Genomic DNA, 13,487 nt, shown 5'->3' on the forward strand with positions numbered 1-13,487 from the left:
AGCAATGTTTCGCCATCGCTGTGCCTTCTTCAGGGTGGCTACAATGCCACTGTGTCATGTGTAGGCAGGATACTGTTTCACAGCTTTGGGTGGTTTCTTTGTCCACTAACTTGCTCAATTATTACTGTATTTATGTCCCAAATGGTACCCTGTTCCCTATGTAGTGCGTAGTACACGATGTAGTGCACTAGGTAGTGTGATGTAGTGCACTAGGTAGTGTGATGTAGTGCACTAGGTAGTGAATAGGGTGCCATTTTAGGTACAACCTGTGTGTGATGTGGTGCATTGTGTCCCCACCCACTCCTCTGTGTTGCAGGTTGGATGGAGCACAGCGAGGGACTATTACACATTCTTGTGGTGTCCTGTTCCTGAGGACCACACTGAGGGCACTGCCATCCACAGAGCCGTGGTGTTTCAAGGTGGGATTTGGGACCACTGACTGCGCCGTGGTTTTATACAACTTTGACACTTTTTCTAACCTCAAGTCAAGAGGCCTGGCCCCTCCGAGAGCTGTTAAGACTTTTATACCAACACAGTAAAATACCAAACTCTACCCATTAAGGGATTTCTTGTTTTGGTGTTAACAAGATCGTTTTCATTGTGTTCATTGGGATCTTTATTAATAGGTAGACTTGGACTGGGACCAGAAAAGGGATCTGACTGATAAAGGTTGAAACTGAGATCCTGAGCATTTGTTTTATGTTTTAAATCACAATGAATATGATTATGTAGATTGGGGGGGGTTCATAGTTCAGCTCTCCTACTCTGAGAGGCCTGACGTTTACATTTGAGTCATTTAGCAGGCGCTCTTATTCAGAGCGACTTACAGGGGCAATTAGAGTGAAGTGCCTTGCTCAAGGATTCAAACCAGCAACCTTTCTGTTACTGGCCCAACAGTCTTAACCGCTAGGCTACTTGCTACCTGATATGACCCTAGGTACCTAGGCCCCGCCCAGAATGACCCCCTAGACTGTTTGTGATGTTGGTTGTTGTGTTCCTCCCTCAGGATACTACGTGCCCAATGATGATGGGGAGTTCTACCAGTTCTGCTATGTGACCCACAAGGGGGAGATCCGAGGGGCCAGCACGCCCTTCCTGTTCCGGGCTCAGAGCCCCTCAGAGGACGAGCTGCTGACCGTGGAGGATGAGTGCAACTCGGACATCCTGGTGGTGACCACCAGGACCGGATACCTGGAGGTACGTCAGAGAGAGAGAACCAGGCTCTGCAACGATACACACACGCACCTCAATGCTTTCTCTTTGTCCCTGCAGCAAAAGATGGAGGAGGCCCACAGAGAGAAGGAGGAGCTGGTTCGGACCATGAGCCTCCTGCAGAATGAGAAGGAGCAGCTGGAGGAGGAGAAGGGGAGACTGCATAAAGAGTGTGAGCAGGAGAAAGAGAAGTTTGCCCAACTGAGACGAGAGACCCAGGTGAGAACAACTCCTGACAGGTAGAGCAAAACGTAGCAAAACCCTTTGATACGGACAACAATGAGTGTTCTTACTGGTCAAGTTCAGTTTGTACCTCACTCATTTCCAAACCCCCTGTGCTGTGTCCACTGAACACGACCCTGCCTGAAACGTCTCCCTCTAGCCTGTCTCTCAGTGTCCCCCAGTGTGAGACACACACACATTGTTCCACCTCTAACCATTATAAATAAAGAAGTTGACAGTAATGATCTTGAGTGTGATCGCTGTTCAACTCCAGATATTTAATACTTTGACATGTATCTTTAAGACATTGTGTTAATGATAACTCATAGAACTATTCCGTTCCATAAAGTTGCTGGTTTTGAGATGAAAACAGAATTACACATTTGGTGGCTGTTAATTTTACGACAACACTTTTTATATGTTTTTTTATGTGCTGCGAAAAAAATGATTCCAAAATTCGGCTCATAAACTTACAGTAGAAACAAATTCAAATCTGCTGCAATGCCTTTTGGAGCAGTCGTTGAGCAGGCCTGTACTTACGACAAAGCAAGCTTCCCTTCCAGCCTCAAAGAACAATAACACGCCAGATTGAAATGGATGATTTGTGGCCAGATGATTTTACATCTCAAAAGTAGTATTTATGTTTTTCCTCCTCAGCTCACAGCCACACGGTTAGTGTTGGATTTACAGTGTGTGTGTGTGTGTGTGTGTGTGAGAGATTTGAATCCATAAAGGCCTGGCAGTGTCTCAGTGTTTGACACAGACGGGACTGGCTGGGAAATGGCTGGGATTTCCTCCAGTAGCCGCCTGTCTGTCACAGCACTGAGGGTTTGTTCTTGTTGTGCTTTAGAGACAGGAAGTGATTCAATTGAAGACGTTGCAGATATATGTCCTGTTTAAACCTGACATGGTTCCCTATTCTAATCTACATGACAGAGAAGCATGTCTGTTCTGTGTCACGTATTTCTATCTGAATGTTAGGAATGACAAACCAACAACATTCTTCAGGGAAACTAGTCGATGATAGAAGAGAACCTCACTGTCTCTTAGGTTCTCACAACTTGTCTCCTGCTCTCTGGTTTGCCGGGTAAAAAGGGACACAAAACATACATTTTTAAGTTTACAAGTACAAGTTACTAACTCCCTCCCTCCCCAGGAGGTGCAGGTGTCGTGCCAGGCCCTGCAGGAGGAGAGAGAGGAGGTGAAAAGAAGGCTGGAGGAGGCCACAGCCAGGGTCCTGCAGTTGGAGGATGACCTGATAAGAGTCACCCAGAAGGGCCTGCAGAAAGAGACGGAGCTGGACAGCCTGAAGGACCGAGTGAAGAAGCTGACTCTGGAGAATGACGGCCTGGAGTCACACCTGAAGGATGAGAAGGATGAGAAGGAGCTCTACAAGGTCTCTCTCTCTCTCTCTCACACACACACACACACAGCTACGTTGCGCACACTGCTCGTGTACTATGAGTCAAGTGACTAGCTGTGAAGGATCATACCTAGGGTTGCAAGATTCCAGTACTTTTCAAAAATTCCCAGGTTTTCCATAAATCCTGCTCAGACGATTCCAGATTTCCTGCAACCGGGATTTATGAAAAAACTGAGAATTTTGGGAAAATGACTAGAATCATACCAGAGATGTATTTTAGACTATAGTCAACATGCCACTCAAATAATCTGACCACTTCTCTCAGTCCAGATAATCTGACCACTTCTCTCAGTCCAGATAATCTGACCACTTCTCTCAGTCCAGATAATCTGACCACTTCTCTCAGTCCAGATAATCTGACCACTTCTCTCAGTCCAGATAATCTGACCACTTCTCTCAGTCCAGATAATCTCACCACTTCTCTCAGTCCAGATAATCTCACCACTTCTCTCAGTCCAGATAATCTCACCACTTCTCTCAGTCCAGATAATCTCACCACTTCTCTCAGTCCAGATAATCCCATTAGTGTATGTAGCTGCTGTTTCCCTGCTCAGTGGGATCCCACAGTGTTCTGGCTGAACAGGGTATGGTCTGTTCCGGCCCTCTTCCGCCTGGTTCTCGCCTGCTGTTTCTGGGGAGTTTAGTAGTGGTGGTGGTGACTGGTGTGTACAGCTCAGGAACTAAGAGTGGAACACACACACGCACGCTGTCGCCACGGCAGCACTAGTGAAAGCTGCACCTCATTTAGTATCCCAATTGGCACCCTATTCCCTTTATAGTGCACTTCTTTTGACCAGAGCCCTATGACCCCTGGTCAAAAGTAGTGCACTACATAGTGAATAGGGGACAATTTTGGTGGCGTCACACAGTGGGACTGCAGGGTAGTTTAACGAGCCCACCTCAATCTCTGTTGTAATTAAGGTTATGCTGCATTTATTTTAGGAGTCAGAAACGCTGCTGGCTACATGTTGATGAAGGATGCTGATTTAATATAGCACAGAGGGGTGTCTCTGGAACACCAGGCGGAAACATAGCTACCCTTTTTCATGATTCCTTTTGTATACGAACCCCCTACATTGTCCGTCTTTCTGTGACCATTTGAAATGTTTGGATTCTTTCTGATTGTAATGTGATTTGCTATTTAAAAAAAACAAAATTCCGGTTCTAGATCCACCTGAAGAAGCGTGAGCTGGAGAACACCAAGCTGAGTGCAGAGCTGCAGATGCTGAAGGCTGTGGATGTAAACAAGGAGAACACCATCGCTCAGTTCAAAGAGGAGGTGGGACGCCTCCGCTCCTGCCTCACTGAGAAGGAGAAACAACACAAGGAGGTCTTGGCCCAGGCCTCCCCCTTGGTAAGAATCATGATCTTATCATGGCAGCCTCTCAGATCCCTACTTTGGACCAGTGCACTATATAGGTGGTAGGGAATATGGACCGCACACATACAAGAGACTAGAGGCAACACCGTCAAAACCGCAGAGCAGCGCCCATGGAGCCGTCCTTGCTCAAAGGCACAATGGCAGTGGGCAGACTTGGGATTCGAACTCACAACAAATGTTAATTCCGAGTGTATGATTTGTTCATCCATACCTGTGTGTATGTGAGAGAGAGAGATGTGTATGTACTGACCTTTATACCTGTGCATCTATTGACCTTTCTCCCCTGGTGTCCCTGTGCATGTATTGACCTTTCTCCCCTGGTGTCCCTGTGCATGTATTGACCTTTCTCCCCTGGTGTCCCTGTGCATGTATTGACCTTTCTCCCCTGGTGTCCCTGTGCATCTATTGACCTTTCTCCCCTGGTGTCCCTGTGCATCTATTGACCTTTCTCCCCTGGTGTCCCTGTGCATCTATTGACCTTTCTCCCCTGGTGTCCCTGTGCATCTATTGACCTTTCTCCCCTGGTGTCCCTGTGCATCTATTGACCTTTCTCCCCTGGTGTCCCTGTGCATCTATTGACCTTTCTCCCCTGGTGTCCCTGTGCAGAGTGAGCTGAAGGCCATGAAGGAACAGCTTCGTCAGAAGGAAGAGCAGCTTCAGGCCAAACAGCAGCAGGCCTCCATGTTGTCAGCTGAGCTGAGGGACGCGTCCAGCGCCCGCGACCGCACCATGGCTGACCTGTACCGCATGAGGCTGGAGTCAGACGCCCTGCAGCAGGGGAAGCAGGAGGCCCTGGCCCAGTGTAGCCGTCTGGAGTGCCTGGTGAAACAGATGAAGAATGATGCCCAGCAGGAGGCGGTAAGGAGGATGCTTGATTTCAATGCATTTGGCTGCGTCCCAAATGGCTCCCTATTTAGTGCTCTTCTTTTGACCAGGAGCCATAGGGCTGTTTGGATTTGGGATGTATACTTAGTTTGCACTCGATTTAGCTTGGAGATTGAACTTTTGGGACGATTCCATTTGTCTCGTTATACTGGACAAACTAAATCAAGTGCAGCTGATATATTTGACAGACTAGTGTCCTGTCCAGGAGGTGTCCTGGTACATCAAGCTGCCTCACTACAGTAACAGGAGATAGACTAGTGTCCTGTCCAGGGGGTGTACTGGTACATCAAGCTGCCTCACTACAGAAACAGGAGATAGACTAGTGTCCTGTCCAGGAAGTGTACTGGTACATCAAGTAACCTCACTCTAAAAATAACTGGTGACTAAGCTCCTGTTCTGGATCGGACAAGGTTTACTTGCTCCAATATTTGACAGGTCTGACGTTAACATGAGGTGGCCATCTCTGTCCTCACTGTCCCTCTGTGTGTTGTGTTGTGGGAGCAGCAGGCTAAGTCTGAGGTGTGCAGGGTGGAGGATGAGGCAGGGGCTGACCCAGCCACCGTGGCTGAGCTGCAGAGAGAGGTGGAGGATGAGGCAGGGGCTGACCCAGCCACCGTGGCTGAGCTGCAGAGAGAGGTGGAGGACCTGAAGCTCCGGCTGCACATGGCTGCAGAACACTATAAGGAGAAGTACAAGGAGTGTCAGAGGCTGCAGAGACAGGTGGTCAAGCTCTCTGAACAACCTGGGGTGAGTGATATACACACACACACAGGCATGGATGCACAGACACACACACAGGCATGGAAACACACACACACACTCATCAACATGTGTCTTCATATTGTTTGTGTCTAGGAGCTGAGGAAGAACCCAGCAGCTGAGGCCATGGCCGTCCCTCTGTCTGTCAGTCCAGACATCTCTGTTCCAGGTACACACACATTCCCCTCACATATTACTACCAGTGACAAACCCGGAATTAAAACATGTCCTCCTTTGTTGTAAACCTGTCAGGTCTGGTTTACATGCTAAATCTTTGATTTAAAATCTATTGAACAGAGTTGAATTAGGGGTCAAAATAATACTTCCATCAGACAAGATGTGCATTTGATCCCAGAGGACAAGACTTGGAAGCGTTAACTAAAACACTTTCTAGGTCCTTGATGTTAAACCTATTGATGGGTCAGTAACGGTCTGTTCTGTCTGTCCCCAGGGAGTCCAGGTTCTGCTGACCCCATGCTGGAGGCCATCATCCAGGAGAAACTCAAAGGTTTCAGCAGAGAGGCGTCCGACAGGAGCGACAAGTACAGGAAATGCAAACAGATGCTGAGTGTAAGAACTCTTCTTCGCTTCCTGTCTGGTGTGTTCCTCATCATATTGTCACCAGTTATTGCATAGTCGACCAGAGCAACAAATCAATCTAAAAATATATCTATCATAAAGTGTAGAAAGAGACCACTGTTTCCCCAAAGGTGATACCGTGACAGTTTTTCCTCACTTTGAAGAGGTTCTGGTTTGAATAGGAACAGTCGGTGACCAGAGTGTTGTTGTCTCTCTAGAAGGAGAAGGAGAGTAGATATATGTTGTGACCAGAGTGTTGTTGTCTCTCTAGGAGGAGAAGGAGAGTAGCTACATGTTGTGACCAGAGTGTTGTCTCTCTAGGAGGAGAAGGAGAGTAGATACATGTTGTGACCAGAGTGTTGTTGTCTCTCTAGGAGGAGAAGGAGAGTAGCTACATGTTGTGACCAGAGTGTTGTTGTCTCTCTAGGAGAAGGAGAGTAGCTACATGTTGTGACCAGAGTGTTGTTGTCTCTCTAGAAGGAGAGTAGATACATGTTGTGACCAGAGTGTTGTTGTCTCTCTAGGAGGAGAAGGAGAGTAGCTACATGTTGTGACCAGAGTGTTGTTGTCTCTCTAGGAGGAGAAGGAGAGTAACTACATGTTGTGACCAGAGTGTTGTTGTCTCTCTAGGAGGAGAAGGAGAGTAGATACATGTTGTGACCAGAGTGTTGTTGTCTCTCTAGGAGGAGAAGGAGAGTAGCTACATGTTGTGACCAGAGTGTTGTTGTCTCTCTAGGAGGAGAAGGAGAGTAGCTACATGTTGTGACCAGAGTGTTGTTGTCTCTCTAGGAGGAGAAGGAGAGTAGCTACATGTTGTGACCAGAGTGTTGTCTCTCTAGGAGGAGGAGAGTAGCTACATGTTGTGACCAGAGTGTTGTTGTCTCTCTAGGAGGAGAAGGAGAGTAGCTACATGTTGTGACCAGAGTGTTGTTGTCTCTCTAGGAGGAGAAGGAGCGTAGCTACATGTTGTGACCAGAGTGTTGTTGTCTCTCTAGGAGGAGGAGGAGAGTAGCTACATGTTGTGACCAGAGTGTTGTTGTCTCTCTAGGAGGAGAAGGAGAGTAGCTACATGTTGTGACCAGAGTGTTGTTGTCTCTCTAGGAGGAGAAGGAGAGTAGCTACATGTTGTGACCAGAGTGTTGTTGTCTCTCTAGGAGGAGAAGGAGAGTAGCTACATGTTGTGACCAGAGTGTTGTTGTCTCTCTAGGAGGAGAAGGAGAGTAGCTACATGTTGTGACCAGAGTGTTGTCTCTAGGAGGAGGAGGAGAGTAGCTACATGTTGTGACCAGAGTGTTGTTGTCTCTCTAGGAGGAGAAGGAGAGTAGATACATGTTGTGACCAGAGTGTTGTCTCTCTAGGAGGAGAAGGAGAGTAGCTACATGTTGTGACCAGAGTGTTGTCTCTCTAGGAGGAGAAGGAGCGTAGATACATGTTGTGACCAGAGTGTTGTCTCTCTAGGAGGAGAAGGAGAGTAGCTACATGTTGTGACCAGAGTGTTGTCTCTAGGAGGAGAAGGAGAGTAGCTACATGTTGTGACCAGAGTGTTGTTGTCTCTCTAGGAGGAGAAGGAGCGTAGCTGCATGTTTGCTGATGAGCTGGCCAAGATGGAGGTGAAGCTGAAGGAGCAGCTGAAGACCAACGGTTGCCTGAAGCTGCAGCTGGCAGCCGAGGAGGACCGCTATAAGGTAGAGCAGTACTACAGACAGGTCTGAGATCAGCTTAGGAAGACCACTACCAGGTACAGTGTAGATTCTGTAGATACCAATCTAGGAGGACTATTACCAGGTACATTGTAGACTATGTAGATACCAGTCTAGGAGGACTATTACCAGGTACATTGTAGACTATGTAGATACCAGTCTAGGAGGACTATTACCAGGTACATTGTAGACTATGTAGATACCAGTCTAGGAGGACTACTACCAGGTACATTGTAGACTGTAGATACCAGTTTAGGAGGACTACTACCAGGTACATTGTAGACTGTAGATACCAGTCTAGGAGGACTACTACCAGGTACATTGTAGACTGTAGATACCAGTCTAGGAGGACTACTACCAGGTACATTGTAGACTATGTAGATACCAGTTTAGGAGGACTTCTACCAGGTACATTGTAGACTATGTAGAGCAGTACACAGATCTGAGATCACCAGAGGAGGATCATATAAGGTCAGTTGAGCTTCTGTTTCCTCAAACCCAAAACTGACAGGTCTGGGATCAGGCTTGGAGAATCACTACCCGGTCAGTGTAGAGCAGGGTTGCAGACAGGTTTGGGACCAGGCTAGGAGAATCACTACCAGGTCAGTGTAGAGCAGGGTTACAGACAGGTCTGGGACCAGGCTAGGAGAATCACTACCCGGTCAGTGTAGAGCAGGGTTACAGACAGGTCTGGGACCAGGCTAGGAGAATCACTACCAGGTCAGTGTAGAGCAGGGTTACAGACAGGTCTGGGACCAGGCTAGGATAATCACTACCCGGTCAGTGTAGAGCAGGGTTGCAGACAGGTCTGGGACCAGGCTAGAAGAATCACTTCCAGCTCAGTGTAGAGCAGGGTTACAGACAGGTCTGGGACCAGGCTAGGAGAATCACTACCCGGTCAGTGTAGAGCAGGGTTGCAGACAGGTCTGGGACCAGGCTAGGAGAATCACTACCCGGTCAGTGTAGAGCAGGGTTGCAGACAGGTCTGGGACCAGGCTAGGAGAATCACTACCAGGTCAGTGTAGAGCAGGGTTACAGACAGGTCTGGGACCAGGCTAGGAGAATCAATTCCAAGTCAGTGTAGAGCAGGGTTGCAGACAGGTCTGGGACCAGGCTAGGAGAATCACTTCCAGGTCAGTGTAGAGTAGGGTTACAGACAGGTCTGGGACCAGGCTAGGATAATCACTACCAGGTCAGTGTAGAGCAGGACTCTCCTACTCCAGTCCTGGAGAGCTAGATAGTTCAAGTGATGAGAAGCCTGGTCCCAGATCAGAATGTTTTATCCAACCTCCTCTCCCTATCATTGTCATGCCATGATATAGCCTGGTCCCAGATCTGGATGTGATGTAGCCATCTCCTCTGACTTATCATAGTCATGCCAAAGCACACACAGGTCTGGGACCAGGCTAGAATCAGAGCAGATAAATAGATATCACTCCAGTTGAAGGCCAACTCCAGGGACAGTTGTGTTGATGGGCAGAGCCTGTTCAGATGAAGGCTTTATTACTGTTTATGGGAGTTCTGGAGACCGCCAGGTTCGGACTCTGAAGATGTGTCCCAAATGGGACCCTATCCTTATATAGTGTCCTAGACCAGGGCCCGTAGGGCTTTGAACAACAGTAGTGCACTATATAGAAAATAGTGTGCCGTTTGGGACACACCCACGGGGATAGCCAGGGACGGGGTTGGACTCTGAGGACTCCTGTTGCCTGACTAATGCATGAGTTGGCTTTGTTCAGCTCAGCGCGGATATGTTCAGTGTCTCTGTGGAATTCAAACGGCATGTTCTGGTCTGAAGTCCCTCCTGGTGTAAATCTACTGTCTGAACAGTAACTGTTAAGGCCTTTTTATAGCTGCTATCAATTCATTGTTTGTCACTAGAGGTTAAAACTCCATGAAGGAAAAATGAGTTCTGCTTTCAAGTGTACTTTTTGACAAAGGAGCTAAGATGAGTCTGATATCAAATCATTTTCTCAACACCCATAATCTTAAATTGATGTCTCCTCCATGTCTCCTGACTGTCTCCCTCCTACAGAGTCAGGTGGCTGAGAAGGGTCGTGCGCTGAAAGAACTGAAGGACACTCTGGCCGCTCTGATGAAGGACAAGGAGAGACTTGAGGAGGTTAGTATAGTTGGGGAAGTTAGTAAGTATAGCAACACTACACTATAGCTTTAATTTCCCTCTATTCTAGACTTCTCTCTGAACTAAAAACACCCCAAAAGAGCAGCAATTTCCCCCTATCCTAATCTGGCTGGGTTTTAACACATCTCTAATTGGTGAAGTAAAGCAAAGTGACTTCTTATTTTCCATTCAATTACTCTGGACCACAGAGAAGTCCACATTGGGCCCGGGAAACTGCTGAAGGGTAGCTCGCTCGCGTACACATTCGTCACTAAGAGCAACAAAACGACCCAATTTGAGGTTGAGACTGTCAATTAAATTGGCGTCTGGTTCAAACTTCCAGTAAAACACAAACCTTCCATTGCCTTTGAAAATGAGAGGATATTCTTTTTTAATGAATGACTAATTAAACTGTTTGTGAGGGAGAGAGAGAGACAGGGGAGAGAGACAGGGGAGAGAGAGAGAGAGACGGGGGGACCGAGGGGGGGAGGGACCGAGCGGGAGGGAGGGACCGGAGTGGAGGGATGGAGAGGGAGCGAGCGAGGGATGGCGCGAGCGAGGGATGGAGCGAGAGACCGATGAAGGGAGAGGGACCGAGCGAGAGACCGATGAAGGGAGAGGGACCGAGCGAGAGACCGATGAAGGGAGAGGGACCGAGCGGAGGGAGGGAGTGAGAGACCGATGAAGGGAGAGGGACCGAGCGGAGGGAGGGAGTGAGAGACCGATGAAGGGACAGGGACCGAGCTGAGGGAGGGAGCGAGAGACCGATGGAGGGAGAGGGAGGGACCGAGCTGAGGGAGGGAGCGAGAGACCGATGGAGGGACCGAGCGGAGGGAAGGAGCGAGAGACCAATGGAGGGAGAGGGAGGGACCGAGCGGAGGGAGGGAGCGGGAGGGACCGATGGAGGGAGAGGGATGGAGCGAGAGACCGATGGAGGGAGGGACCGGAGTGGAGGGATGGAGAGGGAGCGAGCGAGGGATGGAGCGAGAGACCGATGAAGGGAGAGGGACCGAGCGAGAGACCGATGAAGGGAGAGGGACCGAGCGAGAGACCGATGAAGGGAGAGGGACCGAGCGGAGGGAGGGAGTGAGAGACCGATGAAGGGACAGGGACCGAGCGGAGGGAGGGAGTGAGAGACCGATGAAGGGACAGGGACCGAGCTGAGGGAGGGAGCGAGAGACCGATGGAGGGAGAGGGAGGGACCGAGCTGAGGGAGGGAGCGACCGAGCGGAGGAAGGGAGCGACCGAGCGGAGGAAGGGAGCGAGAGACCGATGGAGAGACCGAGCGGAGGGAAGGAGCGAGAGACCAATGGAGGGAGAGGGAGGGACCGAGCGGAGGGAGGGAGCGGGAGGGAGGGAGCGAGAGACCGATGGAGGGAGGGAGCGAGAGACCGATGGAGGGAGGGAGCGAGAGACCGATGGAGGGAGGGAGCGAGAGACCGATGGAGGGACCGAGCGGAGGGAGGGAGCGAGAGACCGATGGAGGGACCGAGCGGAGGGAGGGAGCGAGAGACCGATGGAGGGACCGAGCGGAGGGAGGGAGCGAGAGACCGATGGAGGGACCGAGCGGAGGGAGGGAGCGAGAGACCGATGGAGGGACCGAGCGGAGGGAGGGAGCGAGAGACCGATGGAGGGACCGAGCGGAGGGAGGGAGCAAAAGACCGATGGAGGGACCGAGCGGAGGGAGGGAGCGAGAGACCGATGGAGGGACAGGGAGGAGGGAGGGAGCGAGAGACCGATGGAGGGACCGAGCGGAGGGAGGGAGCGAGAGACCGATGGAGGGAGGGAGCGAGAGACCGATGGAGGGACCGAGCGGAGGGAGGGAGCGAGAGACCGATGGAGGGACAGGGAGGGACCGAGCGGAGGGAGAGCGACCATAGTTCTAGGAGCTGCTGTGAGGACGTTGTGGCCAGTATTGACTCTCCTGGAGAGGAGGGACATAGAAATGTAGCTGAAGTTAGAAATGTAGCTGAAGTTAGATCTGTAGCTGGCTAACACGCTGACCACACAGAGCGTTGCAAAATAAATGTACACATACATGTTATTCAATCATTGCACCCACACTGCTCGCACGCGCCAAGGAGCGTCTGCGTTGCCAAGCACTAAAATAGAAGTCAGTTCTATTTGTGACGCTGAACGCGGTGGAAGTCCTGCCTCTCCCATCTCCTCATTGGTTTATAGAAGCATATATCCATTTGCCATCTCCTCATTGGTTATACCCACGTGGGTGATTGAAAGATGAACTGAGGTCAGTCGGTCACCTTATTATGAAAGTTAGATGCCAATCGCCATATAAGGTCCAAAGAAGAAAAAGGAGGAGAGATGACTAGAAACTATTCGGTTGACTGTTTTATGTGTGGATTAATTGTCAGAGTAGAGGACCTTGTGCATTTCAGGTAAAATAACAACTCAATGTTTATATCCCAGGACAAATTAGCTAGCAACAGCAAGCTAGCTAGCTAAATTGGCATAAATGTTTAATGCTTTTCGACCTGTCCCCAAATGAATATAATTGGTTCAGAGTTTGTTTTGATATTTCAACCTGGGTGTCGTGATCGTGCGCGTCTGGTCCGGGCATGGTGTCTGTGTTTTCTTCCCAGGACCAGCTACACTTTGAGTGACGTTTCAGACGTGGTACTTCTTAGCATCAAAAGATCATATTTACAATATATGAATACATTTTCTCCACAAGATTGCACAATTCTGTTAGAGAAAATACAAGATCAGTTATTATAAAAGATTCTCTTTCCAATCCTAAATCTATAATAATGTAATAGTGTCTGTTGTCTTGTCTGTCCCCACCAGGATCTCCAGAAGACCGATGGTGCTGGTAGGAAGACGGAGGCTGTAGTGTCAGAGGAGATGAGAATTCAGTCTGTGTTCCTGCAGTATCCCCTGCCCTACCCCCAGGATGCCCCCACTCCACTGCTGGTCCCCCAGAGCCCCACACAGCTGCACTTTGGGAACCCCTACTCCACCTCAGACGCAAGAGGTTGGTCCCCCCTCCCCTTACTAACCCTACTCTACCTCAGTCACATTTCAGTTTAATATGAGAGGTTGTCCCCCCCCCCCCTTACTAACCCTACTCCACCTCAGTCACAATTCAGTTTAATATGAGAGGTTGTCCCCCCCCCCCTTACTAACCCTACTCCACCTCAGTCACAATTCAGTTTAATATGAGAGGTTGTCCCCCCCCCCCCTTAC

At 49.5% G+C, this 13,487-nt stretch overlaps 1 protein-coding gene across 2 annotated transcripts in view; it reads left to right on the forward strand.

Annotated features, from left to right (window-relative positions):
- The window catches only part of tax1bp1b (Tax1 (human T-cell leukemia virus type I) binding protein 1b), a 41,487-nt gene that overhangs the window by 14,541 nt on the left and 13,459 nt on the right, over positions 1–13,487 (forward strand). Inside the window, exons 3-15 of one of the 2 annotated variants that reach the window (XM_038976250.1) lie at positions 317–419; positions 1,007–1,197; positions 1,273–1,431; positions 2,591–2,830; positions 4,026–4,211; positions 4,845–5,096; positions 5,628–5,705; positions 5,760–5,870; positions 5,979–6,051; positions 6,334–6,452; positions 8,021–8,146; positions 10,197–10,283; positions 13,089–13,275. In XM_038976250.1, the coding sequence (XP_038832178.1) occupies positions 317–419; positions 1,007–1,197; positions 1,273–1,431; positions 2,591–2,830; positions 4,026–4,211; positions 4,845–5,096; positions 5,628–5,705; positions 5,760–5,870; positions 5,979–6,051; positions 6,334–6,452; positions 8,021–8,146; positions 10,197–10,283; positions 13,089–13,275 (1,912 nt within the window). Of the gene's footprint in view, positions 1–316; positions 420–1,006; positions 1,198–1,272; positions 1,432–2,590; positions 2,831–4,025; positions 4,212–4,844; positions 5,097–5,627; positions 5,871–5,978; positions 6,052–6,333; positions 6,453–8,020; positions 8,147–10,196; positions 10,284–13,088; positions 13,276–13,487 lie in introns of both variants that reach the window. The other variant, XM_038976249.1, reaches the window with a different exon arrangement.

Source organism: Salvelinus namaycush, chromosome 37 (assembly GCF_016432855.1).
Source record: "Salvelinus namaycush isolate Seneca chromosome 37, SaNama_1.0, whole genome shotgun sequence".
NCBI lineage: Eukaryota > Metazoa > Chordata > Actinopteri > Salmoniformes > Salmonidae > Salvelinus > Salvelinus namaycush.